The sequence below is a fragment of the Crocuta crocuta genome, unplaced genomic scaffold (genome assembly GCF_008692635.1).
Source record: "Crocuta crocuta isolate KB4526 unplaced genomic scaffold, BGI_CrCroc_1.0 scaffold180, whole genome shotgun sequence".
NCBI lineage: Eukaryota > Metazoa > Chordata > Mammalia > Carnivora > Hyaenidae > Crocuta > Crocuta crocuta.
In genome coordinates, this window is record NW_027527549.1 from 3,338,503 (window position 1) to 3,355,482 (window position 16,980).

Sequence of the window (16,980 nt, forward strand, 5' to 3'; positions counted from 1 at the left end):
TCCGCGGGACAGAACGAGGCTCTGCGTCTCTCTGAGCTCGCACTGGAGCCCACAAGATCACAAGACCCCACACACGGAGGCCAAGTCTGCTTGGCAAACCCTTCCCGGTGAAGCCTTCCGGTGGATCCGCCTCCCAGCAGCCCCTCCCACGGACTGGGGATACCTAGGCAGAGCTCTTCCTACACATTTTGGGACTTCATGCTGAAACAGAAGCAAGAAGCCCCCAGGTCAAGGACATCAAGGTGGACACAGCCCCCGAGCCCTGGTCCGTGTGGCCTGCAGGGCACCGGGACTAGACCAGGGGAGGCAGAGGGAGCACCTGTCGCCTGTTCCCCGGGCCAGGCAGTACCCGCCTGCCATCCCTCTTCCACCTTCTCTGTGGACCGCAGGGAAGATGGGCAGTGAGGCACCCACAGCAGGTGGCCTGACCTTGAGCAGGTGGGACTGCAGAAGCAGCAAGCCGCGGGCTCTGTCAATACCCTTCCTGACGGCAGCAGGCTGATCCCTGATACCGACTCAGCGGGGGTCATCTGAGCTCCTCTGCCATGAAACACTACTCATTAATACGCAGGTTATGACCATAAGACTGGGAACAGCCAGTGTTTGCTGAGCGCTGTGTGCCAGGCGCGGGGCCAACCGCTGTGCTTCTGCCACTCGTCACTGCAGCCTCCAAATGATCTCACAGGACAAGAAGGCGTCTCACCCATTTCTTACAAACAAGGAAGGGCACAGAGAGGGTAAATAAATTGCCCACGATCAAGCGGCTAGGAAATGGCAGGGTTGGGGGGTCTCGTCAGATGGTTTTACCCACAGGAAGTGGTTCAAGGCACAGACCCCAGCGCCAGATGCCCGACTTTGGTCTTTGTAGGCTGTGTGACAGTGAACAAGTTACTTCACTTCTCTCTGCCTCAATTTCCCCATCTGTAAAATGGGTCCCTATGAAGATTAAGGGAGTTAATATTCGCCAATGTATTTGGATGATTAACATTTGCAACACGTTAGGAACGGGATAGGACCTGGCCCATGCTGTATTTTGCTGACTACATAAAGGAACAAAGGAGACACAAAGGAAAGTACTTTGAAATCTGTAGGGAAAAGACTATGCACAGAATGCATCTTTTGGCTGTAGGTAAGGAGGTGAATTCAGCAAATAAGTAGAAATAATTTGCTGAAAACTGGATCTCCAGTTTGGACTTCCACGAGCTTCTTTATGTATCCTTATTAAAAAAAAAAAATCAAGACCCAGAGACCCATCCTTAAACGTTAAGTAGTTGTGATGGTCACTTGTGCCCCTGTGTGCAGACTATGTGGCAAGACAGGACACAGGACCTTAGGGATGGGACACGCCCTAGGGGTTCCTGGCCCCAACATCCAACGATGTCATCCAAAGCAGAGAGAGCTTCTCCAAGCAAATGACTGCGTCTAGCCTGAAAGGCCTCAATCACGGTGCACAGAGCATCCCATTCACTCTAACCACACGGTCCTAACGGCCCACGTGTGGTTGGAGGGTGTCCCGCCTGGGCACCTGCTGACAGTGACCTGATCCCACCTGCATGAAAACGCATGTGTGTCGCTACGTAGACTGAAAGGCAACCTGGCCCCCATGTTGCCCCCCACTCCTCCCTGCCACCCCCCCCTTGGGCCACCCTAATCTCAGCCTTGGCCAGAGGCACCCCAGGGGTTGAAAACAGGTAGGCAGAGCCAAGCCCCAGGATCCCAGGTAAGAGCCCTTGGTGACCCTGACTACGGGAACCACAGACATATGGTGAGTATGAGAGACATCAGGGGGATAACCTGAGAGACTGTGACTACTCCTTGGACATTCCTAACCTTGTAGGGTGGGGAAAATGACCGTTGCTGGACATCCAGGGATCTCCAAAGGTCCATGCTGGTGCTGAGCACAGGTCTGGGGACTGAGCTCATTGGCGAACTTACCACTGGACCAAGTTTCTAAAGCCAGAAAGCTGAACAATGCGATTACGGCAAGGAGCAGGCCAACCTTTGGGATTAAGCTTTCAGAACAAAAAGTGTAATTCTAATCTCGGATGGGGAGCATAGAGCACCGTGTTGAGGGGCTGCATCCTTACTGGGGTGTACCTAAAAACGTCACCAACTCTAGCTAGGAGGCTGGTGGGCAACGTGGTCCCAGGGAGTGGGACACACAGTCACTGAGGACAAGATGTCACAGCTGCCCTGATAAACAGGAAGACCTAACATGATAACAGGTCGCAGACTGGCCTCTTAAAATTTAATCTCCTGATTATATTGGGCGGATAAATGCTGATAGAAGCCTCCTTAACTACCCCCGTGCGAAGCAAATCTAATTCTCTGGTTTTAGCAAATCTCAAGATATCTTTTATTTCATGCAAACAAGAAGGTGGCTTTCCTAAGGGTGGGGCCTTGTAGAGGAAGAGATAAAAGCACAGGCTTGGGGGGAGGGGGGACAATGGAGAGAGATCCCTGACCTCCCCGGTTCAGACTGCAGGTCCGTCCTTTAGAAGCTGTGGCCCTGGGCAAACTAGTTAACCTGTCTCCCTCAGGCTCCTGGTAAAATCAAAATGCTGAGCTCTTGGTTAGGTGAGAATTCAAAGGGGACAATTAAGTTCAAGTGCTTAGCATGAACATAGTAAATGCTAAGTAAAAGGGGTTTTCTACCCTCCTCTGCTCTGGCCTTTTGAGGAGGACTGAGCTCCTAGGCTGCAGGGCAGGAGAGCCTGGGGGGGGGGGCAGGGGGGACAGGCGAGAGAGGTTCTGATTTTTCATGCCAGTATTGGCAGGGACCACGGTCCCCCCGCCCTGGGGCCACTGCTCCTGCTGGGTGGCCTCACTCCGAAGCCAGAATTCTTGGAACGTGACTCCTACCATGCAGACCTGACCCAGGAAGAGTGACCACCCCTAGCCGTCAGCAGGCCCCCAGGGGCCCCACCGTGCACCACTGGCCCTGCCAACCCTACCTGCACTTCCGTACACGGTCCCTTCAACTAAACCCTCTGGAAGGGGCCATCTGTTTCCTGCCAGGACTCTTGACAAAAGCCAGGGCAGGGCACTTGAGGCAGGAGCCGTCTCCCTACAGTCCCACGCCGGGTGCCTCCTTACCGAGAGCCGTGATGGCGACGGGGGTGCTGGCCCGGCGCTCCCCGACGATCTGCCACTCGCCGTCCACTGCCCGCACCCACTCGGTCACGTGGCACTCGTACTGGCCCTCGTCCTCCTTCCGGCTGTGGAAGATGGCCAGGCTGAACAAGCCAGGCTGCACCTGCTCCATCTGGACGCCCCCGAAGCTGCCGCGCTCCCAGTAGGCCGCGCCCGGCTGCACGGTGCCGTCGCGGTCCAGCCACATGATGTTGCTGCGACGGTTCTGCCTGTCCACGAGCTGCCAGATGACGGAGAAGCGGCCCTGCGGCCGGCCCGCCGTGCGGACGCTGCAGGAGAAGTGCAGGCTTTCCCCCTCGAGGATGACGCTGGCATTGCTGGCCACCTCCACGGAGATGCTGCTCTCTGGGAAGAGGGAGAGAGTGCTGCGCTGGGGCGCTGGGGTCCCTACCGCCCCCGCCCCCCACGGGTGAAGGAGGACGGGTGCGGACGTCACGCTAGGCAGGTGCGCTTCACCTTGGAGGAGAAAAAGCTCCCTGACACTTGCCGCGGCGAGCCCTGGCTGCCTCTGGGCACTGCTCCCCACGATCTTAGGAGGCCCCCCATAGCCTCGGAGGCCCTTTGCTGGGGACCAACATGACGATACTGAGGGTCTAAGACCCGAGACTGAATCAGAACCTCCGAAATACCACACAGTGATGTTCAACTCAGGACGTAAAGCCACGCATCAGGTCATCTGTTCAGCTGGGGGTCGAGGATTTTGCAGCTTGGAATTTCGGGAAGTTGAGGAACTCAGAAATTTCTCCATCACCTCCATCTTCCCGCCGTTCCTTGCAGACAAATAACGGCCCTCCACCCCGCCGCCCACATTCAGCCCTGGTTCTGCTGCCCTGACCCTAAAACATCCTGCCAATCAGTTTCGGCTAAGGATTCCACTCTCTCTGATCCTTTGCTAGTCCCTGAGCTCTGAGGGCACTGGATCGAATTATTCAAGATTTACATGCCTTCTTCTACAACACAGGGATGCTGTGGTCCCTGCTGTGCAGTTTTTTTTTTTTACAGATTACAAAGTTAACAAGACAATACGATCCATCACCTGACACATAGCAGGTTTTAGAAAACTCGTCACTGGTGATCATGATGAACTTTCCTATTCCAAATAACTTTTGTTTTTATAAACACCACGGTGGTCTAACCTGCCTTCACTATGCGTATGTTATTTTGTAGGACTATCTATGTGAAGTTAAAAAAAAAAACAACCAAGTATTAAAAAATGCAAAGCGTCATAATTAATTTGGCTTCAATTTCCCAGGCACCACTCACATGAAACACAACAATTTAAAAGTAATCAATTAAGTCAAATCCCCGATTAAGAGGCATACCCGATTATTGAGNTTTCCCCCCACAGGCAGAAACAGACAGAAACAGACACAGACGAGCCCCGAGCCCCAGCAGGTAGCTTCTGTTAGGGTGAGGATGCCTGTACCGACTGTAGGTTGGCTTCTTTCAGGTGAGACATAGGTCTGGGCAGGGTCCGGGTTCCCCAGGGGGCAGCCTTCCCAGGAGCCGTACCAGGATGGCTTACAGAGACGACAGGCTCCTGGTTAGCCACCAGCTATGGCACTCAGTGGCTCAAAGTGTAGATTTGGAGGTCGGGCAGCCCCGACAGTCTGGGGCTCGAGGCCAAATGTACTGCTTCCTAACTCTGGGATCTTGGGGTTCTTCCTTAACCTACCCACACTTCCTTTTCCCACGTGCAAAATGGAGACACACAGCATTCCTACTTCTTGGGGCCATAGAACCGACAATGCTGGAGAGGGTAGTTATTTGTCACCATCGTCATTATTCATACTTGCTCTTCAGGCTAAAGACTCAACCCCAGCATTGTCATTCCATGTGGGGCATCAAAGGACAACTCCGGGGGCACCTGGGGGTTCAGTCGGTTGAGCGTCCCTCTTGGGCTCAGGTCATGATCTCACAGCTCCTGAGTTCGAGCCCCCCGTGGGGCTCTGGGTTGACAGCTCAGAGCCTGGAGCCTGCTTCAGATTCTCTCTCTCTCTCTCTCTCTCTGCCCTTCTCCCACTCGCAATCTCTCTCTCAAAAATAAATAAATCATAAAAAAAAAAGAACAACTCCAGCATCAGGGGATGGAAATCTCTCTGCTTGTCTCAAGCAGAGGAATGACTTGCAGGGTTTCCCTGCCATTCCCCACCGCCACCCCGGTGGACTCTCTTCTGTGAGCCCAGGCTTGTGTACAGTGAGGGCTGCTGTTGGGGACTCCATGGCTCCAGCAAGCCCGGAAGAACCACACGGTTAGAGCTGGCCCTACGGAGGGAGAAACCAGACGGGCAGGCCAGGCAGGGGCAAATACAAACAGGGTGCGGCGCTGCCTCTGAGGACTCACTCCCGGGCCTGAGAAAAGGCAAGCTGACACTGTAAAACTCTCCGGATTAAGTGAAAACTAGGACAGAACTAATGAGACTCTGACTGCGTGTGCACAGATGAGATTTCAAATCAGGAGGTGGGTGGGATCGTATACAGCTTAAGCGCAGAGCACTGGATCCGGAGTCCAGAGCAAAGGTTTCTAATGCAATGCACGCTCAACCATGAACAGAACGGGCGGAGTGCCTCTCTGCACGGTGCTCTGGCTTCTTCATTCACAGGATGGAGAGACCGCTGGCCTCTACAGGGATTTGAGGACTGGGAGCGGGAAAGGAGGTGCTAGATGCAGAAGCACGGTGGGCTCTTGAGAGGAAAAGCGCCATTAAGATCCAAGGTATTATCACCATTACCGACGTGATCATTGTTCTTTGGTAGACTTACCCAAGTGGCCTTGGGGCAGGATCTGGTGGTGCTGAGGGACTTTAACTACCCAGTTATCTGCTGGAAAAGCAATATAGCAGGCCACAGATCATCAAACAAGTTCTTGGAAGGAGTTGGGGGAAATCTCTTAGTATAAAAGATATAGGAAGTAAACAGCGCCGCTGCCCTTCCCTGGATCTTTAACAATGAGGAATTAGTTGCAGATTTAAAAACAGAGAGTCCGTGGTTAAGGCAAGCACAAACTGACAGGGAAACAGTCAGGAGAAGGGGCATTCAATTCAACAATTTCAACTCTACAAAGAGTCAGCAAGCACCTACCCTGTGCAAAGCACCATGCTAGGCATTGCAGAGAAAAAACAAAAAAAAAAGTCTAAGAAACAAAATAATTTCAAGAGAATTAGGTGTGTGTGAGAGATTAAAAAATAAATACATAAGTACGGAAGAAAGGAACCCTGTTGGTGAGAAAAGACAGAAGTGGGCAAGACCCCGTGTCTACACTTTCCTTCTCACTTGAGGGGAACTAGTTCAAAAACATCAGAGCGTAAATAAAAACGTAAAGGGAATCATCACAGGGCTGGGGGGGGGAGGGGAGGAACAGTTTGAGTAGTTGAGAAAAGGTTAAAGGTTAGTTTCAAAAATGTCCCTGTGTGGTTTCCAATCAGGGCATTATCAGTTTAATTCTTTTTACTAAAAACAAGATGAGGAGAGAATTGAGATGTTAATGAAAACATCGTGATACTCATGATACCCGTGATACCCGTGGCTGAGCAAACCCAGGTCGTGCCGAGCCTCCCGCCACAGCAACCGTTACCCACCCAGACCCAGACGAGGCCAGCTACATGGAGGTGGGAGCCCGCCATGCTTACTTCGAAACTGGCTCAGCTTTAAAAGGAAGGCTATGCTCTGGGAAGACAGAAAGAGAGGTCCCGCCCACTGACTCTGGAAAACGCGATTGCAATAGGGAAGAGACATTTAAGGAACTGCCAGCCCTTATACCCAGCCCCAAACCCAGCCGGCAGATCCTTTTTAAGAATGTGCTTTCTGACTGAAAAGCCTCCCATAAAAAGACCAACCCTCCTAAGTGAGATGTCAAGGTAGGTATCTACCCGGTCCTTCTGGGAATTAATTCCCACATGGGAGCAAACGGCCGTCCTGGGCTCTTGATGTTCCTCTAAGCTGAGCTGGTGCTGCTGGTGTTTACAGAGGGCAGCTACTGCTCGGATCCGGGCGCCCCCTCCAGCCTGCAGACACCCCCCTGGTGCTCTAACTGGGGGCTGCTAAGTGTGGGCAGGCGAGCTGGAGAGCAGGGAGAGAGGCAAACTGGGTTTCTCTGCCAGTGCTAACTGAACCCTCGAGTTCCAGGTGCCCGGCCTGCCCCTCCCCTACGCTCCCCTTCCCCCCCAACAGCTCAGCTGTCCCCTGGCGCCGGCTGCAGACCGGACCACGGGGAGCCGAAGGAGACAGCACACCTCTCTACTTACTGATGGGGAGGACGACGATGGGGATGTTCTTGGGCCGCTTGCTCTCCTTGTCGATGAATTCCCCGGTGACCGTTTTCTCTCTCTCAGTCACACGACAGTTGTATTTTCCACTGTCATCCTGGCGGAGGTGGTAGATCTTCAGCACAAAGACACTGTCGCTCTCTTTGGCCACTTTAAGCTGGCCCCGGGCTTCCCGATGGGCGAATTCACTGTTGAGGACGGGCACCGCATTGGGCCCCATGCTGGCAATGAGCGAGCTGTTGAAGGCCCAGGAGACGGCAAAGTAACGGTCGGGAATGTTCTGGGCCTCCAGGACGCATCTGAACTCCACTGGTTCACCCACCGTGTACAGCCGCTTCTCTGTTTCCAGCCGCACGGTGAACTCTTTGTCTAAGAGAACAAAGGAACAAAACAGAGGCCTTGCGGGTGAGTGAGGGCCCCCGGCTGACCCAACCGTGTTGGCAAATTGCCACCACCTATGCCTTCTTTAAAGTGCTACCCACAGCGCATCCCCCTGGTCTTGAGAGAAAAATCCAATGCCCGTTCAGGGGATCTGAGGACCAGAGAAACTCCTGAAGGTCAAAGACAGAACTCAAAACGTTGCTAGACCCAGTCTAAGGGGCTTTTATCTCAGTTAAACGGGTGGGGCTCAGAGTCAGGGGCTAGCATGCCTGGCATCACTTGCCCGGGCCTCCCCTGGATCGACACGCCCATAACTCCATTTACACTGCAGGACTGCAAACCTTTCCCGCAGATGTCGGAGGACTCACCCCCATGGACCCGCGTGAGACAAAACGACACAGCGCCGACCCCGAGCCCCATAAACGCTCCCAAACATACGTGAGCTGAAACATGGTCTCCAGCCCCCGTGTGAGCACTGGCGCTCAGACACAGGTAGGACAACCCTTAACACAGTCCATGGGCAAGGTGAAAACCAGGGCCTCCCCACAATGGTCCCGTCAGATCAAATCTCAGGAAGGAGCGAGAGTGGAAATACCAACTTCCACTGAAAGCTAATAACCTCTGAGATGCACAGTGAACCCAAGCATGCTTCAGAGCACTGGGTGTCTGATCAGGAATGGGTGGGGGTGGTGGTGCTCAAAGAAGGGCTCGTCGCCACTAACGGCATCCCATGCACGGTGAGACGGTGGGGGGCTCTCGTTCCTCCCAGGTTTGGCCCCTGAGCTCCGAGTCCGATGCCGCATGGACGGCACCTCACCTACTAAGCCTCAATCTAAGAGTCTGCATGCAGGGTGGACTCGATGAAGCGACAAACAGAAGCAAAGACAACCAGTGCTACCACCAACAGGGAAGCAGAGGCTTTGAAGCCGGACTCTACGTGCTCTCAATACTTTCCCCTTCCCTCCCTATCCCCATTCAAGGAATCCCCCAGAGCCCTGGCCTCGGGTTCCCGGGAATCCCAAAGACGCCCCTTGCATGGTGGTGCTCCCTATTCTTCTGTCCCTAGCACTCACCACGTGCCTTCCAGGCACTGCTCCCGACCTGACCTTGGCCTTAAAGCTCTCTCCTACCTCATCTCTCCACGTCAGACCCACCCTCAGCTCCAGCTGGCCTCCGTGGCTTTTTGTTTCCAGAACCCAGATCTAATTGTGTCATTCCTTCCTTTAAAGTCTCTATTTCCCCCTCTCAGTGTCTGCAGCAGTGATTTTTAAATACTCCTTGGGAGGCAGTGGCGGGGGTGGGGGGGAAGGGGGCAGAGAGAAGGGACTTTCTTCCTTCAGAATCTTGTGGTGCCCAAGATAGACGACATCTGGTTGAAGCAGGCGAGGGGACGCCATGGCCCTCACGTGCCTTCCTCCAGCCCCTCCTGTGCACACCCACACACGTGGACATGCACACACCTCCACGTGCAACCTCTCTGTCACCTCTAAGGGCCTCCTAAGATCCCAGGAAGAAGAGCCTGCAAACACCTGGCCTGCGGCGTCAAGGCCAAGCTCCAGCACGATACGTGGAACTTCAGGCCACCTCTCCTTCCTCTTCTCCTCGCCCCTTCCTGGGACACAAGCTCACCCAATGCCGGACTCCTCTCTGCCTGCCAAGCACAGCACACAATTTTGAGTCTATTTATGCTTGTCCCTCTGATGCCTCTCCAGGCTTCAGACCTGGCTCAACTCACCAAATGCACTGGCTTTCTTGGATCTGCCTGAATGCTCCCTTCTGGGGAAAACTTACCATTGTGACAACACTTCCCAGTCACCGTGGCCCTGAGCACTTGACACACAATAGCACCACAGCACTCAGTACACTCTACTTAGCCACCCCCCCCAACATCTGCACCTTCCCTCAGTGCAGCCTCCAAGAGGCGTGCATCTTTGAACCCCAGTGCCTTCTGCCACCCCATCGATGCGGCACAGACCTCCCCAATGTTTCCTGAAATGAACTAAGAGAAGGGCAAAGTCGGGGCTGTGACCATCGAGCCCCAAGAGCCCAGGGACACAGGGTAACATCATCAACTTTTTTTTTTTTTTTTTGAAATCCAGTTTTCCCTTTGCTGGCTTAGTCTGAATACATGTGCTGGGCAAATTTGAAAAGTCCTAATCCCAAATTGGTAAGATTAAAATAAAGAAGATTAACTGATGCAACCTCATTTAAAAGCATTAAGATTCAAAATTTGGTCCAGACTTTTGAAGCTGATCTTAAAACCATCCAGGAAGGAAGAGGATAAATATGAAATAAAGCGGCTTCACCAGATATCTTAGTATTGGAAGGTCCAGAAGCTGCTACACACTCTGGGTCCTACAGAGCAGATAAAGCGCTCTCTTTCCGGGAGCCAGCCGTTCTCATGAAAGCCTGTCAGATGTCCAGAGACTCACCCCTGCCTATAACGGAGAGCTGTGCCTGACGACCTGGGTGGCGGAAGAGGCACTGGACCTGGAAATCCAGCTTCCCTGGTCCCAGCCCAGGAGGCTGGTTCGGGAACACGGACTGTTAGGTAAGTGAGAAGCGCTGCTCAAGGGACACGGGAACGAGGCCATAGACCAATGTCACTAATGGTATGTAGCAAATGGGACCGTGAGTTTAAGGACAGGTCCCGAAGGGGGACCCCACTGACATGCAGCTTGACTGTGGCACTTACACAAACCACGCCTCCAATGCCAGCCCCTCACCAGAGGTGAGCAGCAACATGAGGGAGGTCCCAGGGCCACTCGCGGCACCTGATGATGGCACAACCACCACCCTGCCGCCAAAGCCAGGGGACTGAAGGCTCACGGAGAGGCCACCCCCTGCCCCGCAGAGGTAGCCAGCGACAGCGGCTGGCTCTGATCTGGAGCAAGGCTGGGCCTGGAGGAGTGGGGAGTGCAGTGTGAGACTGCAGGGGAGCGATACGTGAAGGCAGGGCTGGTCTTGGCTCACGGTGCCACCATCTTCCTGCCCCAGCTATAAACACGTCCCTCGGCCTCTTTCCCCAGATTTATGGGAGGATCTGGCCCTCACCAGGCTGGCCTTGCCAACCCACCCCGTGCCTTCTCTCGGGGCCCCTGCCACAAAGCAATCTGCCCCTGGCACCTGTCCCCCCTCTGCCTGACCTCGCAGAACTTCTCAGGGACTCAAGGAACAGGTGAGGAAGCATGTCGGAAATCAGACACCACCACCAGAAACGCGTTATTAATATAACGATAATATGTTCAGCCGAAATTTCTCTAGACCGTCATTTCATACCTCTGGTGGAAGGCTCATGATGTCAAATGCCTTTTACAAATGAAACGGGACTGGTCCCCAGAACAGGTAGCGTCCTCAAAGTGGGGGACAGCCGACGCGGCTAACGGGGGAGCCCAGTCCTCAGACACAAACGGTTTATGGGACATCGCCCAGGTCTTAAAATGAATTTGTAATTCAAGGAAATATAAAACTCCAGGGAGGTCAAAGGAACCAGGTCCAGAAGTGGGACTCGGACTGGGGGACTCGTCTCCAAGACTGACTTCGGTCAGGTGTCAGGTAGGCTCCCCTACGCTCCTAGGACTTTCAGAGACCACCAGGGGAGGAGTCCGCACACGCTTGCAGCATGTGACAACCCGCAGCGGCGGGCAGAGAATGGGGATGAGCGAGACTGACCGGTGGGCTGGACGTTGACCACGGTCCCCTCGGAACGCTTGCGGGTCATGGCGTACCACGAGCCATCTGGGTCCTGGATCCACTCGGCAGCCTCGCAGTAGAACTCGCCCTGGTCGGAGGGCTGCAGGTGGAAGACGGTGAGGCGGAAGGTGGTGCTCCCCAGCTTGTCCAGCCGTACCTCCCCCAGGCTTTGCCTCTGGGCATACTCGCTGCTGGAATGAAGCACGAAGTCGCGGCTCAGGGAAATCACCTCCACCGGCTTCTCGCCCCCTCTCTGCCGAAGCCAGGCCACCGACAGGTGGCTGTGCTGCAACGTCTCTGTGACCACCTCACAAGTGAGCTCCAGGGGGTCCTGCTCCACTCTGTGCAGTGTCTGGGGGACGGCCGTGCTCTGCAGGGTGTCTGGGATCACTGAAACACAGAAGCGGTGCCAGCACATGGGTCACAGAGCCGCAGATCTAATCTCACGCTCACGGCCGGCCACGCCCCCTCCCCAGCCTGCCCCTCCCCCAGCCTGCCGCAATCGCCCTGAGGCCACAGGTGACCCTGGGGGGCACAGAAACAGAAGGAGATTTCTCTTTGGGTTGGGGCTGCAATGTTTTGACACTCACCTGTCGGGTATTATAATAACTCTCGGATAACAAGTGGGATGTATTTCATTTCACATAGTGAATGACCCCCCTTGAAAATACTGTGTGAAACGAATTCTCTTTTTTAGGTCAGATGGGATTTTGTTGGTGGTTTTGGTACTGCTTCGGGATACTTTCACTTGGCTTCTGGCCGATCTTCAAAAGGGAATCGTTCCTAGAAGTTGACGTTTCTATGTGCCTGGCTCACCTTCTCCCAGCTTGCCATCGCACCCCCCACTTCCTCTGAGTCTCACCAGCAACACATCGCTCTAAGAAGCCTAGGTTTCAGAAAGTCTTTTTGGCAGAGGAAGGTAACAGTGTCCTCAACTGTCTGACCGGTTGGATTTTTCATACAATTCATGTGTCAGAGTGGTCCGCACTGGGAAGAAGCCATAGATCGGGCGTGTGAGGACACTGCCCCGTAGCCCCTTGGTCAGAACTGTACTGTGGAGTCTAACCACTGCCCCTCTGGGCCCGGTGGGGACACCCCAGTCAGCGCCGGTGGGTGCTTCCTCACCACGCTCCCCTCTGGCCTGGCTCTCCCGGGCCTCCTAATGGGATATGGACCCAGAGATGGGAACAGCGAGCTTGGCATGGGGGGTTGGGGTTCAGCGTGGACAGTGAAGGGCTACAACACTCACGCATGAGGACAGCCAACAATACCAACAATACCAAGGCTGTTGTGTCTTTCCGCCACAAGTCTGGACTTTCCAGTTTTTATGATCCCAACTATGCCTGGAAGTTATGACTTGGGCAGAGAGTTGACCCTTCACGTCCGTGAGTGTGGTGGCCCTGTGCCATCCTGTCCCCCACTGCCAGCTCCCCCCATCGTTCAGGGAGCATTTGTTCAGGACAACAACCACAGACCTACTTGCCTTATGTTTTCATATCCCCCTTCACCAGCCACGGGGTCAGTTAACCTTCTCTGAATGTTTTTTTAATGTTTATTTTTGAGAGAGAGCAGAGGAGGGGCAAAGAGAGAGAGAGAGACAAAGAGAGAAAGAGGGAGGGAGGGACAGAGGATCCCAAGCAGGCTCTGCACTGACAGCTGAGAGCCTGACGTGGGGCTCAACTCACAAACTGTGAGACCACGACCTGAGCTGAAGTCGGGCCGCTTAACCAGCTGAGGCACCCAGGTGCCCCCTGCCTTCTCTGAACTCTTAACACCTGCACTACAGCTTTTGTAAGTTTTAGCCTCACTCAACCTTCTACTTATTCACAAGTGAACTCACAACCTTTACTCACTCATGCTACGTGTTAACCGCTAAAATATTTGGGGAACTTTGGTGTTTTCTTTTTAAGTGAAATAAAGGTGTGCTATTAATGAAGTGACTCAGTGTTATGGACTCCATGTTTATTTCCCCCAAAGCCACATGGCAAATCCCAATCCGTGCCGCACATGGGGTGTCTGGAGCTGAGGCCTCTGCAGGGTGATTAGGTCAGGAAGGTGGAGCCCTCATGAATGGGATCAGTGCCCTTGGCAAGGGACCTCGGCGAGCTCTCTCGTTCCCTTTCTGCCATGGGAGCAGACAATGGGAAGTCAAAAGCTGGCAGCCCAGAAGAGGGCCCTCACCAGAGCCGACCGTGCTGCACCTTAATCTTGGACTCACAGCCTCCAGAGCGTGAGAAGTAACTGCCCACTGCTGAGGCCACCGGGCTGCGGTATTTGGTTACAGCGGCCCGATCGGACCTCCTCGGTTGGGACACTGGCCATGGAAACACCACCTCCTTACCTACTAGGTTCATCTTGGCACTGTAGCTCCCAAAGTACCGCTCGTCCGTGTTGGGCGTGTGGCACTCATACTCGCCGGCATCCCGGGCCTGGAGGTCAGTGATGTGCAACAGGGCCGAGCTCCCCTGGACCCTCTCCACGTAGATCTTGCCCCCACGGACGCGCTGGGTGTAGATGGCATAAGGGAAGGAAGAGTCCACGGTGCTGACGATCTGCACCTCACGCTCCGGAGCCGACGGCAGGTAGATGGACCACTGGAAGTTCTGCTCGGAAGGCCCCTGGTAGCCACTCACGTTGCACCAGATGGTGATGTGGGAGCCCTCCGTGCGGTACAGGGGCCCTTCCTGGACGGCGACATGTCGCTGCGCCAGCACCACACCTGCGGGGACACGCAAACAGGCTCGCTTACAACTCACACCAAAATGCGGAGTAGGTGGCGATCTTCAAAGGCTCTGTTATTTCTATGACCTGAGTATAAATAGCTTACTGGCCCTTTATGAGCCATTCTGTGATTTATAAATATTAATTAAAACACTCGCTAGGTAAAGCTCTGTCCCTAATTTGCATATATGGAAATCAGATGGTGCAAAGTCACGGTTCTGTTACTTATGCAATGGCTGACCCTCGGGAGTTTCATCCAGTCCCTCTGTCATCTGTGCAGCGATTTTATATCTGTTTGTTAACGCTGTTTGTAAAGTTTTAATCAGATGAGCAGGAAAAGTTGAATCCTTGGCACACATTCAGATGAAAACAAATGAAAGCAACTGTCTTACGATCTNTTGTGAATGTAGCTACTCCCGGGACAGCACGTGGAGGAGCACGCCTCACCTCCTCTTCCTGCCTTCAATGGGGGCAGAGCTGGGCTCCTGCAGGTTTAAGCCTAGTGCACACGAGCATGAGTGTGCAGGGCTGAAGCAGATCCGCATGCCCACCTGCTGCCAATGGCTGGGGGGGGAGCTGACAGTGCGGACCCGTAACAAGGAAGCAAAGCTGCCCTTAGGATGGCGGCTCTGATTCCCCACGAGTCCCCCTACCTTCCGCCTGGGGTGTTTCTCTGGGGTCGCCTCTGCCTTCCATGTTCTCCCTAACATGGTCTCCCCAGTAGACTCAGGGGTGAGGAAATATAGCGAGTTTCCCCTCTCATTCCATGCCAGCCTACCGCTGATCCTGCCTGAGCCACTGAGCAGGGGGGGAGGGGGCATGTGCCCCTGGCCTTCCTTCCCCGCAGAAGCAGCAGCGGTGGAGCACAGCAGCGAGGCAGAAGGGGCAGGTGAGTTCCAGCCACAGCTCTGGCAGGAACTGAGGTGGGATGTGTCATCTTGGACAAGTTGCTTTTCCTTTCTAGACCTGAACCTCTTCAGCTATAAAATGATTTTTTTAAATGTTTACTTATTTTTGAGGGGGGGGCGGAGTGTGAGGGAGGGAGGGGCACAGAGAGAGGGAGACAGAGAATCCAAAGCAGGCTTCTGTCAGCACAGAGCCCGATGCAGGGCTCGAACCCACGAACCGTGCGATCATAACGTTGAGCCGAAGTCGGATGCTCAACCGACTGAGCCACGCAGGTGCCCCTAAAATGATTTCTAAGAAGGCCTGGGAGTGGACCAGCACATGTGCTAATGCCGACTTTGCCTAGCTGTGACTCTGGATAAGTTACTTAACCTCTCCAAGCTTCAGTTTCCTCACCTGGAAGATGGGCATAATAATGTGCACCTCCCAGAGTTACGAAAACACTCAGGAAGAGAACATCTGCAAAGCCCGTGACACAGGGTCTAGCCCACAGTCACTCTTCCGGGAAGAGCGGCTAGCTAAAAACCTTTTCTGGCTGAAACATTCTGCAGCTCTGGAACCGTAGGGTTTGGCCAAGGATCACCCAAGGACATTCCAATGGCCTCCTGACAATGACAGCATCTCTGGACCACCCACAGCTGCAGCCCACTTCCACTCCATGAAGCCTTCCCCTCTCCCTTGCCAAAAAGGATGCACAGCTGCCCCAGAGTAAACCTATCTGATGTGGGCCCAGCTGGTGAACAGCCGGCACAGCTCAAGTACTAGGATTCAGCCCTAAAGGCAGTCTGTGGGGTGCAGCATGCAGGGGGAGGGGGACAGTGCTTGTGCTCAAGGCAAGCAAATCTCATCTCCAAGGTGACAGGCTTTCAAACAGACCCTACAAGGAAAGACCTGAGGCTTGTGCACTGTAATTCCCGGAGGACCTTGTCTTCCAAACAAGATCTTACCCAGAACCCCATCTTGGCTTCAGCACCAGAAACTGGGAACAGAAAAAAAAAAAAAAAATGAAGGGTGGGAACCAAATCCACAGATCAAAGTTGTGTGTGAATTTCCGTGATCCGTTCTGGTCGATGGCATTGATTACGATCTTGAAAGGCATCGAGAAGGCAGCTCATTCCGTTATTTTCAGTATGTTAAAATCTGGCGTGTAACATTTTGACTGTGTGTACTCTTTTTGTGACAACTTGAAATATCTATATGGTGACATTTAAATCAAATGTTTGCAGTGCTCTAGAAAAGGAACTCTGACAACAATGTAACTACAGTCATAACATTTAGGTCTCTGTGTTTCAGTGTTCTGTTAACCAGCCCATGGCCACTCTCAGCTGCTGCCGCTGCAAAGGCTGGAGGCAGGTCAGGAGGCAGCTTCCTCCTTGGAGGAACGACTTCTCGACCCTGGATCTATTTTGCAAACCCTGGAGCTTTACAGAATAGCAGGGCCCGGACCCCACCCAATGGAACAGATCTGGGGCGCAGCCCAGGCACTAGCATTTCTAAAAATTCAAGTGCACGGCAAGGTCAAGAACTGCTCCTTCCGGGCGTCTCTGCATAAGTGGCAATCAGGTGTCCAAATTAGAAAATGTATCCTAACGTTCAAGCTCTCGGTAGCTTTAAACTCCTTCCTCCTGCAAAGGCTCCAGGTTGATCTGGGTCAAGAAAGTTTCATTCTTCCCCAGAGAAGGGGTGGAGCGGAGGCCCATCAGATACTGGCTATCGAGAGGCGGTGCCGAGCAGGCCCAGCCCCTGCCTGCATTCAACCCACAGCCCTTAGCAAAGCACTGGGTTGTTGGTAGCACACATCACTCCCAGAAAAGTAAACAGTACTAAGTGGCCTCAATGAGCCACGGGGGTCAAAACAACT

The 16,980-nt window shown here is 53.8% G+C and overlaps 1 protein-coding gene across 2 annotated transcripts in view; it reads right to left on the reverse strand.

Annotated features, from left to right (window-relative positions):
• IGSF3 (immunoglobulin superfamily member 3) overlaps nucleotides 1–16,980 on the reverse strand; it is a 90,533-nt gene that overhangs the window by 24,083 nt on the left and 49,470 nt on the right. Inside the window, exons 2-6 of one of the 2 annotated variants that reach the window (XM_077767255.1) lie at nucleotides 13,834–14,211; nucleotides 11,472–11,882; nucleotides 7,398–7,787; nucleotides 5,917–5,976; nucleotides 3,097–3,498 (exon numbers count right to left, since the gene is read on the reverse strand). In XM_077767255.1, the coding sequence (XP_077623381.1) occupies nucleotides 3,097–3,498; nucleotides 5,917–5,976; nucleotides 7,398–7,787; nucleotides 11,472–11,882; nucleotides 13,834–14,211 (1,641 nt within the window). The remainder of the gene's footprint in view (nucleotides 1–3,096; nucleotides 3,499–5,916; nucleotides 5,977–7,397; nucleotides 7,788–11,471; nucleotides 11,883–13,833; nucleotides 14,212–16,980) is intronic. The other variant, XM_077767261.1, reaches the window with a different exon arrangement.